The following is a 22,704-nucleotide window of genomic DNA, read 5'->3' on the forward strand; positions in this document are numbered from 1 at the left end:
GTTGATCTTCAAAACCAGCTAATGTCAAAGTCTGTTTGGCATTACTAGAGTTGTAGTCCATTCATATTGTGTGTCTTCAAGTCAATTCTCACCTATGGCGATGTATCTGACCACCATTTTTTGACTAGTTTTTTGTTTAGGTGGGATTTGGCAGTTTTCCTTTCATTCAGTATGATTTGTCCAGGATTGTGCAGTGAGTTTTTGTGACTATTCCAAGTCTTATTCCAACACTAAAATTACACCAACAGATTCTGAATCTTTTAAATGTGTCATCTTTTCTTTGTTCATATGAATTCAAAAATGGATAAAAAAGAAATCAAGGCTCTTGTAGCCAATAGGTGATTCTTGGAATGATGCAGTAACCCTGAACTCGTGTTAATGCTTAGTAGTGATTTAGCACATCACTACTAAAATATTCAGAAATCTTGTCAGAAAAACTGTTTCTTTTATTGTGAAGCCAAATTTTAACTGCAGAGCTGAGCAACTTCAGTGATAATTTTCACCAGAATGAACAAGCAGAAAGAAAAATATCTGGAAAACTACCAACAGTTTGTTGATATAGATATTTTAATATTAAAAGCAAATGGTAAATGTGTCTTTATAAACAATAGGCATAAAATAGATCTATAATAGTAAAGCTCTGTCTTTGTAAATGTTTTTTTTTCACAGTAATTTCTTTGGCATGTAATATTTTCCCTTTTAAAGAAATAGTGCAATTTGAAGAACGTACATCATGTCAGTGGATTAGAAATTCTATGGCTTTTAATACAAGTCCTTATAAATTTCTTGTAGGAGTGGGTGAAGGCTCATATCTGTCTCCGTTTTCTTTATGATCTGCAACAGCTGCACATGCTCCGTTACAATCTGCCGGAGATCTGTCATTTTCTGCAACAATTTTGCAAACAGCTGTGATGACTCAGGGTGATTCAGCTTTAACTGGAGTTCCAAAGCTTGCAACAAATTGTCTTGAATATCTTCGATGGGCTTCACATTGAGTAATCCAGGGCGATCTAAAAGTGAACAAAGCAAAACAAAACAAAATGTTAACACGTGTAAACTGTATTCATAGGGGCTTCTGCAGGATTTCTAAAGCAATACCACTGTAGCAGTTGGAGATAAATAGGTCTGGGTTAGGGCTTTTGCTAGTTTTTATCATATATAAACTGCTTATTATAGAAGGAACACTATTTTACTGAATCAGGAGATAAGGAGATGCATATTTTTTGAATCAGCAAAATTCCTAAAGCAGTCTCCAGCCCTAAGATGAACACTCCAGCAAATACTTCTGCTCTGGTCATTTTCTGTGGAAGAGGTGCAATAAGAACAAAGCATTTTTAGGATGACAATGATGTTCTCCTTAACACGCTGCATCATATGAGTCTGAGCACCATCCTAGACATCTTTTCTAAGAATGTGATTTGTAATAATTCTTTTGATTTTGAACACAGCTAGTCTTGCTTTTTTTATCAAGTTCTCTTGAATCAACTGAATGGATGGTGCATTTCTTAGACCTATAATGATATAACAACATCAACAACAACAGTAATAAGCTTTATTTATATCCCGCCCACTCTCCCCGAAGGGACTCAGGCGGCTTTAATTTTAAGCTTTATCAGGGTTTATGCCTTTCTGCTTTTCATGCCTTGCCTTTCCTGCTTTATTGTCACACCATCCTTTATTCACGGATCAAAGGATACTAGACCCTTCTTTCCACTTTTCCCTTCCTGCGTGATTTAATAGGCACCAACACCGTTATATGTATTTTACTTGCCCTTTCGGATATTATATGTTCCCTTTTGCACTTAGGTGCAAGAGATCAAAATAATAAATTAAAGTCTTTTGAATGACTGAACATCTCCAGGTTCTCACAAGCAAGTGGAAATCTTTCAAGGAGACATTGTATGGGAATTCAAGCACTGTAATAGATAGATTAATCACTATCTTTTCCTCCTAAGACCCACTTTCTATACACATCCATCTCTGTTCCTTCATACATATTGTATTGCATTTTGTTCGCAGGCATTTTCTTATGTTTTTTAGTTTTGTGAGAAGCTTTGGAAAGGCAAACAAGAGCACCAACTTTCAGTACTTTCTACATCATCTTTGTTGGATAATTTTCTTGCAATCCCTGTTTCAAACCCCAAACTCTGCGAAGGCTAACTACTGGCTTCATGTTGAACTTAAGATAATAAACAGTAAAATTCAACAAATACGAGAACCCAATAGATGGTGAAACACTGCTTATAACTGTGCAGGATCTTCATGTTACAACAACAATTGAAAATGACTTATTGCTGCCTCTGCTGCTAATGTATAACTTCTTCTAAACTTACTTGGCAACACAAAACGACATCTTGATTACCAGAAATCCACTGTATGCATGCAACAAAATAAGTTAATAAGTAAAACTATGGCTAAGCTATCCAACTAAATGGGCAGACTGGGTGTAGTCTCTTTAAGACTCTTCTGCTGCCTGGGCTGGGCTTACTATGCATTAAAAGGAAAAGGGATATATTTGGGGGGGGGGGGGGAGGGAGAGAAAGAAGGACACTGTCTCAAATCAGAAAATTGCCCCCCACCATGAATTTTTCCTTCAGTCTTCAAATTTCTAGCATTTCAGCAACTTAACACTTCTGTTGAGTATTTAGAAACAAGCTTGTTCCCTCCTCCTGATTAATTCCCCTCACATATTTATACATGGCCCCCATGCTCATTTTAGGAAATCAAATTTTCTGCATCAGCCTTTTCCTGGTCTCAGTACTTGTCCCTCTAATGTCTTCTTTTGCGGGTGGGGGAGCTTTAATGATGTGGCCACTTGTGACAAGGCTAGGTTCTTGTTTCTTTATTTGTACTTAAATATTCCTGAGCATTAGTATTTGGATTCTGAAACGGCTATAAGCCACATATCCAAAGGCAAGGGCAGTTGATACTAAGCCAGAGGATCCCAAACTTTGCTTCTCTAGATGTATTGGATTTCAACCCTCAGAAGACCCAGCCATCTTGGCCAAATGACAGGAATTCTGGAACCCGAAGTGAAAACATCTGGAAGCCCAAAGTGTGGTAACCACCACTGCATAAGCTATCCCTGTGCAGTCCACTGAAATGGGGTGTACACTAGGAGTATAGAAATGTTGGGGAAGGTATGAATTCATTATCACCCCAAACATTAATTCTATCCCCATACCCCGTGAAATTATCAGTCTGTCTCTAGACTTCTAAAACTGTTGACACATAGAATTCATATTTACTGGGTTGACTTTTCCTTAGTCATTATGGCTGCTTCTTTTCTTTGGGTGCCTAAACTGTATTTTCTGCTGCACTGGAGACTAGGATGTGGAGCAATCGCTTCAAACTACAGGAAAGGAGATTCCACCTGAACATGAGGAAGAATTTCCTAACTGTGAGAGCTGTTCAGCAGTGGAACTCTCTGCTCCAGAGTCTGGTGGAGGCTCCTTCTTTAGAGGCTTTTAAACAGAGGCTGGATGGCCATCTGTTGGGGGTGCTTTGAATGCAATTTTCCTGCTTCTTGGCAGGGAGTTGGACTGGACAGCTGATGAGATCTCTTCCAACTCTATGATTCTATGAATGATCCTGTTTTTAAAGCTCTGGACAAGAGTCTCTGTGAAGAAAAAGTCCATTTCTGTATCCCTTTCTTAAACTTCTCTTAAAATGGGAAGATGAAAAATGTAGTTCTGTAATATTGTAGTTCAGCAAAACTCCCATTGATAAAATGTACTCTTAGTAGTAATTTGGACTTTACAAAGTATTTTCCTCATACCATGTACAACAGATAAAGGAAATTTAAAAAGTAAGTCTATCATATCACAGCTACTTCCCTTTATTTAAAGAAGGATACGTGGGCTGAACTAGTTCCTGTGAAGATTTACAATCCAATCCTATGAATCACTTAAAAAGTGACTGAGTCACTCTGGAGAAAAGGAGTGTGATAATCTATAAGCTAGGAACGGATATGACTTGGGATTCTTGTAAAGTTCTCTTTTTAAACATTTCAAGTAAGAACATATAGGTTTTTTTTTAAAAAAAACTGGAAGCCACACATCACTGCTTTATTAGGAACACTATGCAGCAGAAATAGAAATTCTGCTTTAGCTATTAATTTGTACTTTGCCCAAGAATATAAGGGATATCAAACTTCTACTTTTAATATAATAAGAAAGAAAAAGCTCTGGGATACCAAAAAGTTCATTAAGAAAGATCTCTATACTTAGTATTTATAAAACTAACAATCAAACATTAAGTTCCAAAGTGTCTGCATGCCAGGAAAATGGGCACTGGCTTTATAGTTGGGACATCTAGTGCAACCAGAAATTGACACTGAAAGATTCTCAATAGCAGATTTTCAGATATGCAATATATTGGGAATATGGAAGGATATCCCTGTTATATGAACCGCTGTGAGTCGCCTTCGGGCTGAGAACAGCGGTATATAAGTAAGGTAAATAAATAATAATAATAATAATAATATGAATAGAAGTCCACTTACATGACATGGGCAAAACCTCAAGTGCCAATATGTTCAGTTTGTTTCTAGGTCTACTTATCATACTTCACTGGATGACTAAATGACATAAAAATCTTTAAATCTGAAGAGACCTTACCAGTTTGGCTTTTGGAATAAAATATGGCTTTAAACAAGATTAGATGAAATCTGTAGGATACACTGAAATAGCTGAATATATGACTCCTCTGCACACATGCATAATTCACATAATGAAGTCTATAACCCTTCTTTCCCATCATATTTGAAATGCTAGAGAATTCTTAATTAGTTTGCCTCACCGAAGAATGAATATGGAATGATGCAACCATATGCATCTGCCCTCAGAAGTAAGCATCACAGTGGGGTCCACTCCCAGTTGAGTGAGTACAGTATATGATTACAACATAAATGATGGGTGTTATCTCTAAAATAAGATCAAGGAGGCTTCCAGATCTGGCTTTAAGAAGTCACATTATCTGGTGCTTAGAATTTTACAAAGGGTCTAGACCAGTGGTTCTCAATCATTTTTTGACCAGGGACCACTTTCCAACATTAGTAGCAAAAGGGTTACAAATCAGGTTTTGGTCAACTTTAGATTTGGTTTGGTTATTTGGGGTGCTGATTCAGAAAACTGCATTGGATAGACCACATAAGCTCTAGTTTCTGATACAGAACACATGCCATCCAGTAGTTGCCATCTGCTCACCCTCAGAAAGCCATATTTAATAAATCTCGGCAGTATAAGAGGGTTTCACGAGACCAGATGCTCTTGTTACAACAGTGTAGTAATGGTGAGGCCACGGACCATATTTTTGTTCTTGTGGACCACTGATGATCCACGGACCACAGGTTGGGAACCACTAGTCTAGACAAGTGGCGATGAACTTATAGCATGCCAGAAGGGAAACACAGCACCCTGGCATGTGAGCTGTCACCTGCCCCCCACTTGCTATCTGTCCTGCTCACTCACCCTCCCCGCTTGCTCGCTTTCTTGCCCCCACTGATCACTCATTTACTGTTTCTGAATATTTGATCTGTCAATTCCAAAAAATGGCCCCAGTTTTCCTTTATTGGCCCCAGTTTTGAGATAAAGTCCCCATCCATTTGCCCATAGAAAACCATGATAACCACATCTAAGAAAGTAGAGCTGATATGGGCTACCCAATACAATTTTCTGAATCAATGCCCCAAAGAACCCCCAAAACAGACCTAAAAACCAAGTCACCAATATTTTTTGTTAATCTGTGTAATCAATCCACAGATCGAAGTGGGAATGAGCAAGTACCACACCCCAGCATGTTTATGCATAGTAGGCCAGTTTCCTTTGAACCCTGGATTAATATGTATAATGGCTAATACCATAATACATTTCAAACCTTACATTGTTTTACACATGTACGTCTCTGGTAAAAAAAAAAACAAAAACCCAGGCAGAATAACTATTTCTGGTTGCATTTAGCTCTTTTCCTTCACCAATATAATCTTTATAATTTTCAAACATTATTTCCCCCTGAACATTAGTTGGAATATGAAGCTTGCTAGAATAGTAAAATCGCTTGATGGTGCCCCTGCACTATAGACTTAATGCAGTTTGACACGACTTTAACTGCCTTGGCTCAATGCTATCGAATCCTGATTGTTGCAGTTTGGTGAGTCACCAACATTCCTTGATAGAGAAGAGGATAAACCAGGATTCCACAGCATTGAGCCATGGCAGTTAAAGTGGTGTCAAATTGCATTAATTCTATAATATAGATACACCCTTGGACTGCCAGAAATGAAATCCCATGGAATCTTAAAAATACATGTGCTCTCTCTCTTTTTTCACTCACTCACACCCCTTTATAAAGACATAGTTTTACAACAATACCACTAGCAATGTAATATCAATAGAATGAAAAGTATTTCTGAAACACTGCAGATTATGGGGAAAAGCCTGATGATAAGATTCAGATGTTGGGATGAAATAGAGGGAAATGTTTTAGAAGGATGTTTCTTCTCAATGTGAAACCTATTTTCATTCTTCAAAAATCTGTGTTAACCATGCCTTTTGTTAATCATTCACTTGCAAAAGGTCCATAAGAATGAGTTTATGTTTTATGTACACAGGCAGAATTCCTATGCATTTCTTATCTCTTACAGCAAATGCTACTGAAAGTCATTTAGAGTAAGAATCAGTACTTGTCTGGGAGCCTTTGTCGTACTGTTGGTATGACTCAGCACTTGTGTGCCACGCTTTAACAAGTACACTACAAATCAGGTTTTGAGTTCAGAGAAACGTCTTACACAGCTCAACGTCTTGGTTTTTAGGCCTGTTCCCGGGGTTTTTTGGGGAACTGATTCAGAAAATAGCATTCGATAGGCAACATCAGCTCTAGTTTCTTAGATATGGTTATCATGGGTAAGCTGATGAATCCGATGAAGACTGTCGGTATATGGCATGTCTTCCATCTCTCAAAAACTAGATGAGGGGAAAATTGTGCCATTTTTGCAATCAGCAAGTCAAATATATCTGGAAACAGATCTGAGGCACCAAAATTTGTGTTGGCTAGTGATCAGTTCTGCATACAATTAAAATGTGTTTCATTATTTTAAGACGATCAAAAAATCATTTTAAAAAGGCGGAAACTGTGATATTCTGGATATGTTCATTGATGTGTTTGTTTTTAAGACGGATTTTATAATCAACTGTTCATGGACTGGTAAAAATTCAAGGCTCACAAATTACTGTATGTTAAGAAGAATAAGTGCAAAATTAAATTGTGTTGGATCCAACATGTGCCTCCTTTTGCAAAAAATGTTTCTGATCCAGCAGGGAAGAGGAAGAGCCTCCTTGGTCAATTTCCCTTCCAAAAGGTTGGATCTAAACACAAAGTTCTAAATAAAAATGGCAATTTCAAACAACAAAATTAAATCTATTTTAAACGGCTTTGCCAATTGTTGTATAAGTTTTTTCAGATTTATGGCAATTCTATGGTGAACCTATGATGGGTTTTTCTGAGCAATATTTCTTCTGAGAGGTTTTTCCTTTGTCCTGTTTTGAGGATGAGAAAATAAGGTTTGTCCAAGGAGAACCAGGAGAAGAATTTTGGGATCCAGGGTCATTATAGGCAATTTAATATACCTAATTTATTTTTTTAATTTAAAACTAAATGTAATAATAGCATGCTAAGAAGAATTTATGGCACAAATTCATACCATATTTTTTCTTAGAAGTTTAATATTTTCAGTAAATATGACTTGAATCTCCTCAGAGAGGAAGGAAGGGAACAATAAAGTAAATAAGAATAGTAATAATTTAATGTTACTGCTTAGCAATTTTTCACAATAATTTTATATTAATGCTTTAACAATTTTGTACAATAATTCATTCGTACTATAATCATGTAGTAATTCACAGCAACCTTAAGAGCAGTGTTTCTCATCCTGGGGGTCGGGACCCTTGGGAGGGGGTTGTGAGGGGGGTCACCAAAGAGCATCAGAGAACACAGTATTTTCTGTTGGTCATGGAGATTTTGTATGGGAAGTTTGGCCCAATTCTCTCACTGATTAGGTTCAGAATGCTATTTGATTGTAGGTGAAATATGAATCCCAGCAATGACAACTCCCAAATGTCATGGTCTATTTTCTCCAAACGCCACCAGTGTTTACATTTGGAGATTCTGAGTATTCATGCCAAGTTTGGTCCAGGTCTATCATTGTTTGAGTCCACAGTGCTCTCTGGATGTAGGTGAACTATAACTCTCAAGCTCAAGGTCAATGCCTATCAGACTCTCCCAATATTTTCTGTTGGTCATTGGAGTCCGGTGTGCCATGTTTGGTTCAATTCCATCATTGGTGGAGTTCAGAATGCTCTTTGGTTGTAAGTTAACTCTAAATCCCAGAAACTACAACTCTCAAATGACAAAGTCCATCACCCCAACCCCACCAGTATTCAGGTTTGGGTGTATTGGGTATTTGTGCCAAATTTGGTCCAGTGAATGGAAATACATCCTGCATATCAGATATTTACATTACAATTCATAACAGTAGCAAAATTATAGTTATGAATTAGCAACGAAAATAATGTTATAGTTGGGGGTTACCACGACATGAGGAACTCTATTAAGGGGTTGCAGCATTAGAAAGGTTGAGAACCACTGCTTTAGAGGATGAGTCTGGCTCAGAAAACCTAAGATTCTGGATGAGTATTATATTATTGGCCCAACATTTTAAATTAATTATACAACATTCTTTTCTAAATCAGAAAAGAAAACATTTTGTGTACAGAGCCCTTATGTAACCAAAGACTGAATACTTTTACAGTAAGAATAGGGTGTTAGCACTCTGTTTCTCAACCAAACTGTTACCAAACTACGAGAAAAATCTCCTAACATTCTGAAAGCTGGTTTTGGCCTTTAAAATATTATGCGCACTATCCAAAAATATACTTGTTCTAAAATCTTCCTCATGCAAAAGCATTCTGACACCTTATGTAATTGTTAAATGTGATTTTAATAGTCTAATAAAAATGTTCCCTAATGCTGTAGTTTTAAGTAAAAGAAAGAAAAGCACCAAATAATATTTAAGTCATTTTAAATCTGACATATGGCAAATTATGTAAAACATATGTGAGGAGAAAGAGATAGAAAGACACAGCTGGGGGTTGCTGGATATGAGATAAGCATTGCTAAGCAATGCACAAGAAAACAAGCCAATACAAATTGGCTCAGAAGATCAACAGTGAGAATTCAGAGGACATAAGCAAAACAAATACCTTTGAGGAACCTGGCACTGTTTCTGACATGGAACTGCAAATCAGCAGTAAAACTCATGCCTTGCAGGTGGACAGTCCCAGGATCGGCCCCTAGCACCATTCGTTAGAAAATGAAGAGACCTCTGCTGAAGTAACAATAGCTCTGACACGTGGTCAAAGCTTACAGTAAACTACTTTCTGGATCACAACTTCCACGATCCCAATGCCACAGAATCAGGAGGGGAATTCTAATAGCTACTTTGCCTTGGTGTAAGGCAATTTCTACAGTATATCTTGTAACAGAATGATTGGCACTGCCCAAGAACCAGCAGTCTGAGAAAAAACTAATGGTCAAACCTCAAACCAAGAAATACGACCGAGAAATAACCAGAAGTCAGGATTAACAGATAAACAAAGAATATAGAACCACGCTAAAGCACAGGACAATGTTCTTCCTTAAAAATGGATTGTGTGGAGCAGGAAGTTCTCTCATATGGCCAATCTAAATACTCAAGGTCAGTCCAGGACCTGTAGGCACTAAGCTGTGTAGATAGATGCGGTCAATGGGCATTTTGGTGACTTACAAAAGTTTGAGTCTGAGCAGTATAAACAACCATATTTATTTGAATCTAATGCTCACCTTTTTTGGCTACATTACCTTGCCAAATTGGTAATGCAGTAATCTCAGTACTGGACCAAAGCCAAAGGTGAAGCTGCTTCAGGAGCACCTGGAGCCCCTATTTGAGGGACCTCATCTCTAATTTAATTGCCATGGCTCAATGCTATGCAATCCTGGGATTTGTAGTTTGGTGAAGCATCAACATTCTTTGGCAGAGAAGGCTTAAGACCTGTAAAACTATAGTCCCCATGACTACATAGCATTGGCCATGTAGTCATGTAGTCAGTTAAAATGGATTCATTCTGCAGCATAGATGCACCGCAAAGTTTTCTTTTCAATTGCTGAAAGCTTTGGTGTTTTAACACATTTGTTATTAAAGAAGGAATTCTAAGCAGAAAGCAACTGTCATGGTTAAATGACAACTTTTTGCTGCTGCGCATTACATTCAGCAGCAAATGCTTTTTTAGTTTCAGGGTTTTGAAAATTGAGGTGCGCATTAGATTTGATGGCACATTAAACTCACATAATTATGGGTATATAAATGACAGAAACTATATAAATGACAGAAGATGCTTAGAACCTCTTTCAGAAGAGTAATTTCACAGTTTAGCAGTTAAAAGGGAAATCTCAAACTAATTTTCCCACACTCTGGGAACAAAGATCATTCTGAGAGCATCTGTAATATTTGACTTCCTACTTCTTCCCTTTCCTCCTCCCTATCAATTGCATCCCAACCCAGATCTTGCATCATGTGCACCTTTGGATTTTTCATTCAGTTGTGCCTTCCTCCACCCATGCAGAGAAAATATATAATATTAATCAAGACCTCAGAAGAATGAATCTTATCTGTCAGACGTGAATGCAGTATGTGTTTTCAAGGTGGGTCTAACCAATGTTTGTTCCAACAGACTGAATGCAACTCCTGAACTGTGCACAGAAGGGCACCAGCAATTCAGGAATTTCCCTGTTTTCATTTCCTGTCTGGGGCTGTAAAAACAGGAAGTCCTAAATATGTGGTGGGCTAAAATACATAGCCAGCAAGCTGGGTTTGGCTTGGCAATCACAACTACTGCATTCCTGGCTCAAGATTCATTCCAGCCCAAGAACAAGTATAGTTTTGTCACACTTACCTCCACTGAGAATAATGACAGCTATAAATATTGCCAGATCACTGTCGTCTAATTCCAGTGCATTGAACTTGACTGCAAACTCAAACTTGGGCTCCATAAAGTCACAAAAAGGTTTCCGGAGGCTCTTGAGGAACTCCCGAGTCATGAATCCTTGTCCATCAGATATGAGAACACCGTCTTTATTCATCATGGAGGCCAGGAGTGTGTAGATGATCTCATGGACACCGTATTTCAGGAGGGTTACTTGGTCATTCAGGTCCAAACTCACAAAGCCTGGAATGCTTTTGGCAAATTCTGTGATCTCCTGAACTGCTTCTACTGAGCGAAACTGACAGCGTTGAAAGATACGGATGGCCACCTCTTTGTTCTGCTCTTGCATTGGGGCCAAATGTTTGCACTTGATCTGATCTTCTCCCATCATTAAGGAATTCATATCATAGATTACAAATGGCTGGAAAAGAAATCATCAGTTAATTCTCATGTTTTCTTACTGAAAGCAGACACAGGGACAATGGAAATGATGGTTGAAGAACAAAAAGAAACCAAGAAACAATATGTATATATTCTGTTAACATAATTGGGGAATAATTTTGAAAGATAAATACAGAGAAATAAAAACAACCAGCGGTAAAATGCTTAACCTTCTACAGAGCCATAATATTTTCAATTGCAAGGGAACTAGACTTTTAGAGAAAGTGAGTTTTACAAACTCTTCCATGAAAACAAAGTGACTTTTGGTACTGTAAACAAAGACATAATTTCCCCTAATATAAACTTATTTATTAAAAAAGAGTAACATTTAAAAACAGGGAACATTTTTCTGTGATAAATTTTAGAGAGTAATTGCATTCACAAATGATTTCAGCTGTATTTTCTGTATGTATCTGCATTTCAGATAAGAAGGGAGGAGGGAAAAATGAGTCATGTGACATCATAAGTCCAATTGGTTTACTGCAGCATAATGTTTCTCAGGCTTGTTTATGTAATTGCTTGTTTTGACACCACCTGATGACTTCACATTAGTGAATCTGTGAACTACCACTGAAGAATTACTGTGCTTGAGGTAAGGCCATGTCACACACTATAATCTAATCATTATTTTATTTATTTGTATCCCTGCCCCTTTTCCAGCCCTGGGACTCAAATCCTTTTCTTGAACTTGATACTCGTATATGGTGTGTGTTTCATATGATATCTGTGACCATCATTTAAAGAATATTCATATTAAACTCATCCTGTTCTCTTTAAAATCAATAGTACATGCAGTGAAACATACTGAGGAATGGGAGGCACATCTCTAATACTCATGCCAGCTTAATAAATCAAACTTTAAAATAACTGTTTTTAAAACCATGAGGTTGTATTCGATTGTAGCTTTGCTGGGATAGGCAACTTGTGTTTCTCTAGGGACCTCATCACATCCAAGCCTCCCTTCCTCCCTTTCCTCACACACTTTTAAAACAGTTCCTAGACGAAGTAACATGGTGTTACACTGCATCTCCACCAGCCCTAACATAACCACTGATGATGGATGATGCCAGCCTACTAACATCTAATGGGCCATGTTGCACGCCCCTCCTTTGACACTTGGACTAGTGGAAGTCAGGGCATCGAATTCAGATCTGGTTGCTTTCTCTACTGTAAAAGCTGTCCCTTAAAGTTGGAGGGTTCTTTAGAGCCATATGCAATCTGGCTCACAGGACTACAGTACAAGGAGGATGGATCCAAGACAACTTGATGCTATGCCTTGGGCAAGGATAGGTTCTTTCTCTGTCTGTTAAGCCAGCACTGGGTACAACGCAAGGAGTTTGCTTAATATTAACTTACACACAAGTTATTAGCAGGAACTTTTATTTCAACAAGCAATGCATCATTAATAACATCTGTTCCTATTAATTGCCCTGTAACACGAATGAAGGTATAGATGCAAATTACAGAGATCTATTTAACAACATGAGCCTCAATCCACTTGTGCTGAAGTAACTGAGTACTGTGAGATGTAAGTTATTTCACAACGGCCAAGAAAGTGTAAAACGAATGTTTTGATTACAGGAGTTTCTGGATCAGCAAAGAAATGCTTGGGCTCGAAACACCCATCGCTTGCAGGAAGAGGCAAACCAGTCCAAACTAGAGGAGCTCAAATGGACTCTGTAACCTACAGGATATCTTGCCGTGCCAGAGTGTGTTGTATGTTTCAGAGAAAAGTTGGTTATATAGTAATTTCAGACTGCACAAACGACTTGACCATTAGTAATCATTGACATGTGATGTAGATGTGGGCACAACCAAAAGGAGGAACACAATGTTAAATTGTGTCTATCATAACCATTTTGATGTTTTAGAAGACAAAGTCCATTGCAGTACAAATAATAATAAAAGTTTTACTCATTATTTACTGAATGGGTGCATTTACTCTGGCTATAGTACTTTTAAACGTCAACTCAATAAAGCCAGCCCATTTTACAGGGGTTTGTTTTTTCCATTTTTAGTTTTATGCTGGTAAATTCTACCTGGGCAACTGGTTCCTGAAAGTTCATTGTCCCATGAATGCACCCCATATAAATTGCACAAACAGGACCTTACCATAATATGATGATCAAACATCACAGAGTCACTCACAATGTTCAAATAAGCACACACGCACAAGATGTCTGGCAGATGTTCTAAGAGAAGCTACATAACTAGCACAAAACATGCATAAAAAACTTGTAACCAAAAACGTAACACCAGTTCTTTGAAAATTCGGCTCTGTTTATCAGACTCTTTACTACAGGCTATAGTACAATCCAGACTATTTATTACTTTAGTGTTTGAAGAGCTTTTTTTTTTGTACAACAGCTAAGACTTTCTATATGAGAAAAATAATGTAAATGAATGCGCTAGTTTTACATAGAACCACAAAGTATCTGTTGCTTTAGTTCATGGATTTTTGTAAATATCAGAACAATGTTTCTGTTTCCCCAGATTACTTTGTGGCAATATCTGGCACTTGTTGCAGTGGGTTTCTTTCTTTCTTTCTTTCTTTCTTTCTTTCTTTCTTTCTTTCTTTCAGAATAATATTTTCTTTCTTTCTTTCTATCAGAATAATATTTCCTCTCTCCTACTTCTAATTTTTGAAAAGAGTTACAATGCTATAGTGCAAGAGTGAAATGTTACCTTTGTACTATAACTCTCTCTCTATATATTAAAAAATGGGAGAAAATTTGCCCTTCCAATCATACAACCATCATAGCAAACTATGCACCAATTAAAAACCCAAACAACCACTGATGCAGATCCAATAAACTGCTATGAAGAGCCTCCAGAAGAACAGAACAGGGGGCACAGAAGCAACAATAACCAGCAAAATCCAAGAATTCACAATTCTTTAGATTTGGAAGAGCCATCAGTTATGAAGTTACTGGATTATCTTCAGCCAAAGACTCTCTCACTGTAACTAAAGTAATCTGCATTTACAACAAGGATAAAATTGCAGGGCAATGTGAAAATATAATAAAACGAATAGACAAGTCAAAATTCAACAACCCAGAGTGATGAAAACAAAATTAGGGAAATACAAAAATATCAGTAATACAGTGCCCCCTTGGTAGTCACTGGGGTTTGTATCGAGGACACCCTGTGGATATCAAAATCCATGGATACACAAGCCCTATTACATACAATGCCATACTATAATGGCATCCCTTAAATAAAATGGCAAACATCTCAAACCAATGATGGAGAGAGCCTGAGGATCTGTGAAATGATGGGAGACTATAGCAAGGTATGCCTACAAATACCCTTGCTATAGTGTACTGTTTTTGTTTTTGTTTTTTGGAATATTTTTGAACCATGGTTGATTGAATCTGTGGATGCAAAAGCTGTGGATATACTATACGTAATTACTTGAATTCTAAGATACCAACCCAATCTATCTTATATGTACTTCACTAGTCAATTTGGGACACTGACTGAAGCACTGGCTTTTTAGTTTATATATTTATTTACTTCGTTTTACGTGCCGCCCTCTCTCCCTCATAGAAACTCACACTGGTTGCAAACAAGTCATGTATGGCTGTGAAATCTGGATAGTGAAGAAAGTTTAAGAGAAAGAATCAACTCATTTGAAATGTGCTGGAGATACTTCTGTGGATCATGTGGACCATTAAAAAGACAAATAAATGGATCTCAGAGCAAATCAAGGCTGAAATTTCCTTAGAAGCTAAGATGACTAAACTGTTTTACTTTGGAAACATAACAGGAAAACTTGACTTACGAGAAGAGACAGTAATGCCTGATGGGACAGAAGGCAATAGGAGACGAATAAGACCACATTGCAGATGGGTAGATTCAATCAAGGAATGCACAGCTCTATCTTTGCAAGATCTAAGCAGGGTTGTTGTTGATAGGGTGACTTGGAGGCCTCTTATTCACAGGATTGCCATAAATCCAAGTTACTTCACAACAAGTATTGAAAATTGCTATGTAGTCCCTCTAGATTTTTATTACATGATGGCATCATTTTTAAAAAAAAGATTATGTCATTGACCATGCTGTTTAGAAACAATCTGAACAAGAGGAGAATTCTCAAGAATTTGATGAATGGATTAGATGATGCCCAGAGGCAATAGTCATAGTTATACAGGAAACTTTTACAACATTTTTGAAATATTTTCACCATAGCTTCAAAACAAGATAGCAAAATCCATGGAGAATTCATGTTGTAATTAATTTTATACTGAGACCAGATTATGTTGGTTCAAGATGACATTGATAATGTACAAAATAAACAGACTCCAACAGGCATTAAGCACTGTAAAGTCCCACTGATTTCAGCATAAGGAATTTCAACTTGTGCTGAATTCTCCCACTGATTTAATGCCGCATAGAAGAGGCTTAAATTCACTTGAACATGCCTCCCATGATGAAAGGGTAAAGTTGCTCTGATATAATATTCAAAAGATGTGTTGTCATTTATATTTGAAGAGGTTGATTTACAGACCACTTGTGGTATATTTGAATACTTGGATTTTAGCCTATAACGTCCTGTTGGATTGAGAAAGTCATCTATGCTGTTGTTTAATACATAATGGCACAATAAAACAGGGCCAATTCTATGCATAAATAAACATAAATGCAGAAAATGAAGGAAATACACAAGGAAATCAGCAATATAGTAAGCAATGTGAAGTGTTTTATGATGTTTTAATGTGCACAATAAGGTCACGATGTTTTATAATACTCTAAGGTTTTACACAGCAATATATACTATTTGCATATATGTTTTATATGTGCTGAAATTCTGAATTCCTTGTTTCCTTCTTAACATTAACATCAGCATCTCAGGTCTATAAACCAGATTCATCACCTTTAAATTGATATTTGTTGTTCAATTAACTTTGTTTTTCTCGTGAAACAAGAACAAGCCAACTGCCTCATATCCTTTTAATTTAGTATAGATCGAAATCTGATTTTCAGACACCTAATTCAGTGTTAGTTTCCATATCATATGTCTAAAGAGAGGTGGGCAACTGTAGATTTTCAGATGTTATGGGGCTGCAACTTCCATCAACCTTCATCACTGACTATATTAGTAGCTGGGGTCCCTCAAGATCAGGAAGGCCATGGTTTCTCACCTCTGGCCAAAAACAGAAAGGATTCAGAACCTGAAAGCAAAATTCAGGTTCGGTATTTTCATATATGAGGCATAAATTGTCCTTATGCATTTCACTTGCATTGTTTACATAAATAACTGATCACTATCAATTGAGGGTAGAAAACAGAAAGTCAATTCATAAACTGTATCACATCTGCTAATGATATTTTAATTAATATTCTTCCCTTTCCAAACCTTGCCCAATGTTAAGCAATACCAGCCCACTTTTACAAATGTGTAACCTTGACATCTGACATACTATATGCATCTCAAATAGACTACTGTAATGTGCTCTGCGTGGGGCTGCCTTTGAAGACTATTCAGAACTTCCAAGTAGTCCAATGGGCAGCAACCAGATTGCTTACCGGAGTGGTGTAAAGGGAGCATACCACCCCTGTGCTACATCAGCTCCACTGGCTGCCAGTCTGCTACCAAGCACAATTCAAAGTGCTGGTTTTAGCCTATAAAGTCCTAAACAGTTCTGGTACAACTTACCTATCTGAACGTATCTCTCCCTATGAACTGATATGAATGTTAAGATATTCTGGGGAGGCCCTGCTCTTAGTCCTGCCTCTGTCGCAGGCACAATTGGTGAGGACCAAAGACAGGGCTTTCTCAGTGATGGCCCCTCAGCTGTGGAACTCCCCTCCTAGTGAGATCAGACTGGTCCCCTTCCTCTTGGGTTTTTTAAAAAAGGGTGAAATGCACTTGGTTATGCACTCAGGCATTTGGGTAGTACAATATGGAATCGGCACAGTAACACTAATAATGGCAACAGGACTAGGTACCATCTGTTTAAGTTTTATGATATTTATCTGTTTTACAGTTTATATTGTTTTGTTTATGTTGAGTTGTGGCATCAAAATTATGTAAGCCGCTCTGTGTCCTCTTTGGGAGAGAAGGGCGGGGTGCAAATATAGTAAATAATTAATAAATAAATAGTTCCAAATGGAAAGCGTTTAAAGTGTGAATGAACCTTACAGACAGTGTGGAGTTTTTGAGTTTTACTTTAATTACTTAAATGCATAAAATCCACCTCAGAGCTGCTTCTTGCACTTGGACACAGGCAGTCAAATACCAATCACAAATTATACATGTAGCATTAGGTGCAAAGGGTTTGTCTGTGTGCGTATATAAAACTCACAATTTTGCAGATAAAACTGTTTGTAAGTGGTAATAAATTCCTTTCCTCCATACCAATTTTCCTAACGTGCAGCTTGCAGCTAAACACAAATGCCTTGAGAAAAGGAGTTGCCCATTTCTTAGATCCATAAATGCCCTCTACAGAAAAAGTGACAGTGATACGTTTAATGGTTTTATGAGTATGCTAATGACACCGTTCATTGTCCACTATTGTGATGGTAGAGGGAGGCAGAATAAGATAGAGAAAAGTCAAAAGGGCTAGTCATCCTCATAAAGCTATCTCCTATCATGGAAAGGAAAGGAATCCCAGACACTATACATATTCATTGCTAGGTAGACGTTAAGTCATTATTCTGATTTGTTTTTAGATTAATTTTCAATGTGGCTTCCTCCTCTTCATTTGAATCTGCCCCATCTCCTCAGGCACTGACTTTTTCTATCTTTGCAGTTGGAGAGAAAGAATTACATTTTAAGAATTCTAACTGAAATATTTTGAAAACGTGCCTATGAAAGTACAGCGCTTCTAGCTTAACATAGTGCCTGACATCAGAAATTATTATCTGAAAACAATGGGTTGGATCCAAGTGGACATTCCTTCACTGAAGGGGACAAACTGCCTTCTCCCTTTTCCACACAAATCCTGCACCATTTGAGAAAATATATATACTCGGACAGTTCCCAAATGCTCCAGAAGTATATGGGTGGGAGAGTCAAAATGCCTTTAGCATGGTTGAGATTGTTCAAACTAACAGAAACTCATCTAGAATTCATTCTGCTAGTCAGAATATGATAGTGTCATACAAAAAAGAATGAAACTAAACACAAACATGCACAAAAAAGGTGTAAGCAAAAAATAAGAGATACAAGAGAATTTTGAGAAAGATGCTGCATTAAGATCCATTGTAATAATGCAGGAAAAAGGCATGGAAGATTGTACTCTTGAATGATAAGGGAGAAGGAAGAGTACTAAAAGAAGTCACGAAATTGTGTAGAAGCTGAATGAGTTGTCTGTCTTAAATACAAATATATGGCACCATGAATTGCTATTTTTGGCAAGAGAGCCTTAAGAATTGAGGAAAACAAGAGTGTCAAGAAAATATGTTGTAGATTTTATTGACAAACTGAAAACAAACAAATCAGTTGCTTGAAACGATATACATCTCCGAATTTTCAGAAAACCTCAAATGAAAAATTGCCAATGAAGATTAATTTACAAAAAAAAAAATGTCTCTAGGATTAGCCTTTTTACTGGGGTAATATAATGATACTTTTTAAAAATTGAGCATGGGAATTCAGGGAATTATAGGCTAATTATCTTAACTTAGCTGGGCTGGTAGCACAACTGGTTGATCAGCTGCAATAAATCACTGCCGACCGAAAGGTGGCAAGTTCGAAGCCCAAGTTGGGGTTGAGCGCCCAACTGTTAATAGCTGTTTAAAAAAAAGCTGTTAAAAATGCCCAGTTCACTGTTGACCTAAGCAGTTCAAAAACAGCTGTGAGCTGTGAGTAGAGGAATTAGGGATTGCTTAAAGCGGGGAGGCTAATTTATGACACCATAAAAATGCCGGAGAGCAAGGAGGAAATAATGTGATCAAAAAGACTCAGCGTCATAGTGGATGAAGCGACAGTTCAATCTGTGGCTGAATTGAGCAACCTCCAGGATCCAAAATTGAAGAACTGCTGAATGGCCTCTATCTGTCTGTATGTCAAAAACGGCATTGAATGTTTGCTGTGTATATGTACATTGTGATCTGCCTTGAGTATCCCCCCTTCGGGGTGAGAAGGGCGGAATATAAATACTGTAAATAAATAAATTGAATTCTGAGTGAATTCTTGAAAAACACTATTGCAGATCAGATTCTGTAGTATTTAAATAGTGCTTACCCCATAGATGTCATTTTTCTCCAATTCCTATCAGCCTCAGCCTGCTGGGCAGTAGTAGTTCATCAGAAACCAGAGCTGGAGAGGCCCTGCTCTCGATCCCGCCTGCATTACAAATACGTTTGGCGGGGACGAGAGACGGGGCCTTCTCAGTGGTGGCCCCTCAGCTATGGAACACCCTTCCCAGACATTAGATTGGCCCCTTCTTTGTTAGCATTTCATAGGAAGGTTAAAACCTGGTTGTTTGAACAGGCATTCAAAAAGGCAGTCAACAAATATTGGAACATGGAACGACTGGATAACGAGATTGGATCTTGATTTTTACTAAGAGATGCTATGTTGTATTGACTTTGTAATGATTGTATATTGATTCCATGTTTTTTAATTGTTTTGTTTTAAGACGTTTAAGCATTGAATTTTTGCTACTGTAAACCGCTTTGAGTTGCCCGAGGGTTGAGAAAAGCGGTATATAAATGGAGCAAATAAATAAATAAATAAATAAATAAATTTTGGAACATGGCCATACAGCCCGGAAAACTCACAGCAACCCAGTAATACAATAATGTTTGATTATTGGGAAAACCTTTCAGTTTATTTTTTAAAATAGTATCATCTTGCACCTTTGCACCAAATTGAGGTCCTTGGTACTTTAACTCCACTGGGTATAGGATTATGTCTTAAATGCAGTAGTGGGAGTCATACAGTCCTTCAATTGTGATTGATTGCCATTCTCATGTGTCTCAGGCAGTGTATTCTAGTGTGGGGGCTGTTGGGAGTTTCAGTCCAGCAGCACCTGGAAGGCCACATGTTTCCTAACTCTGCTTTAATTAATTGATCTAACCTAGTTCACCACCTATTTTTAATGATAGCAAAGTTCCATATAACAAATGGCTCCTTGTACTGCTGAAGTTAAGAATGAAGCCCATGTACACAGGAGTTCTCTTAAACCTAATGAAGATTTCCTCTTTAAAATTGGGGGAGAGGATCTGATACAAATTTTACAGTCCAAACAAGGATATCAATGATTATAATATAACGTGTTAAACTGTGCAGAGAATCCCACTATAAATCAAAGAAAAAGGAATGCCAGAAGCTGCAGCCATGTAAGAATGGATCTCAAGGGACCCAGTGAGCATATGTTACACATGGCTATCATGATGTTTGAAGTGGGTGTTACGGCTCATTCTGTAACAGATAGCTCTATTGGATAATATGGGAGATAACCTATGGAAAAGGGGTGACAGTCCAGGAAGAAGTGGTGCTCAACAACTCCAGAAAGGTTATGCTGACCTTCACATTCTTGTACTGGATTCAAATATTTTATTACGGTCTTTTTTCTCAAATGATGTTTACTTACACTATCAAAAACATTTCCTGTGTTTCGGCCATTGGCTGAAATATGTAATTACCAATGCAGCAGGGTTTTTTGTTTGCTAAAAAAAATACTGGTCTGCTTGTATGGTATTTTTGGTTTTTTTGGCCTCAGAGAAGAGAACAGAAAATATAGAAAACTCACGGATTTGTCTGTTGTCTTTCCTGTCAAGATGGCCCTTGCCTTGGCTTTGGTTAGAGGGAACGATTTGATGTATGAATCATACAAGAGCTTGGCGAGGGATCGCAGATCAGCTGACTCGGGGTTTAGCTGGTCGATGTCACTTGAAATCTCTGCCAAGAGCTTCTCCTTCTCTGCTTGTGGCATCCTCCCAAACCTGATAGCTGGGGGTGGGGGGGGGGGGGGGAGAGAAAGACAAATGGCACAATAATGATAAACTACACGCTAACATCAGTTAACATCATAATTATCAGTTGTAATAATTTTTTCATGATCTTTCACAGCTGAACAGAATGGAATTTTTATGGCAAAAGTGCATTAAGAAGAGTGGAAAGAAACGACCAACCCATAAAATGCACATGGGAGTGATAGGATTCACAGAACAGTCAGTGATAGCATCTAAGCTACACAAAGATAGTTTGCATGTTGTTGGCTAGTAATAAAGATCCCCAGGAGAATCCAGAGTATTTTGCTGGAAGGCAGACCCAAGGGATCTGAATCATTATAGAAGCAAGCTCATATTGCTGTTTCCTGCCTTCTCAGAGAAATAATTTGGGATTACACCAGAAAGTGCGGGAAGGCGGAGAAAGCAGGTAGCAAGGGTACGCAGGTACCCTTTCTTTGCACTGATATTAGATGTTTGATCTGTTCTCACTGTATAGGGGCCATGCTGGCTGGGGAATTTGGGGTATTGTAGTCCAAAGAGTAATTTTACCTAGAACTGTTCATAATTAACATCATCTGCAGTGTATTTTAGACTCACAAGTGTCGACTATATGTGTGCCCCTCTTCAGAATTGCCATGCAGGCACAAACACAGAATTGTGATTTGAAAGATGCCAAGGTCTAATTCTGGTTTTCTACACTGATATGCAAGTGAAAGCAACAAACCAATATTTGTGCAGAGAGTCAATAACTTTAAGAGTGCATAGAAGTGTGGCAAGATTTCAATACATGAATACCAGTAAACAATTTTATGAGCCAAAGATTTCAGACCCTAAAAATAGAGAAAATAAAAGGGAGAAGAAGGGGAAGAATAAGATGTAATCATTTTGTGGGATTATTCTAGTAAAGAAAAGTAAAACATTTGATCCATAAACCCAATGTCCACCATTGCCTCCTTATGAACAGCACGGTCACTTGACACAGCCTCCACATTTTGGTTGCCTAGTTCTTTCCTGTTAAATAAGTCTTTGGCACTCCGTTGGTTATAGTTGGTTGTTGGTCAGAAATAGCACCGCCTTTACACCTTGAAATAATTACAAAATCAAGGTAGTTTTTTTTATAGTTATTATGCTTTAAAATACCCTTTAATGTTATTTTTAAATTCTGTTTTTTAAAAAGAAATTTAGCTTAATTGTGTTTTAATCTTCGTATTAACAGTTTTTAAAATGTTGAACACTGCCTTGGATTCCATGTTGAAAGAAAGGCAGGATATAAACATACTTAATAACACACACACACACACACACACACACACCTATATTCATGTCAGGAGTGACTTGAGAA

The 22,704-nt window shown here is 37.6% G+C and overlaps 1 protein-coding gene across 2 annotated transcripts in view; it reads right to left on the reverse strand.

The window, feature by feature from the left end:
* Nucleotides 1–458: 458 nt before the first annotated feature.
* The window catches only part of PPARG (peroxisome proliferator activated receptor gamma), an 81,896-nt gene continuing 59,650 nt past the window's right edge, over nucleotides 459–22,704 (reverse strand). The window contains exons 5-7 of one of the 2 annotated variants that reach the window (XM_060765947.2): nucleotides 21,161–21,360; nucleotides 10,986–11,436; nucleotides 459–1,010 (exon numbers count right to left, since the gene is read on the reverse strand). In XM_060765947.2, coding sequence (XP_060621930.1) covers nucleotides 763–1,010; nucleotides 10,986–11,436; nucleotides 21,161–21,360 — 899 coding nt within the window. In that variant the 3' untranslated portion in view covers nucleotides 459–762. The remainder of the gene's footprint in view (nucleotides 1,011–10,985; nucleotides 11,437–21,160; nucleotides 21,361–22,704) is intronic. The other variant, XM_060765946.2, reaches the window with a different exon arrangement.

The sequence above is a fragment of the Anolis sagrei genome, chromosome 2 (genome assembly GCF_037176765.1).
Source record: "Anolis sagrei isolate rAnoSag1 chromosome 2, rAnoSag1.mat, whole genome shotgun sequence".
Taxonomy (NCBI): domain Eukaryota; kingdom Metazoa; phylum Chordata; class Lepidosauria; order Squamata; family Dactyloidae; genus Anolis; species Anolis sagrei.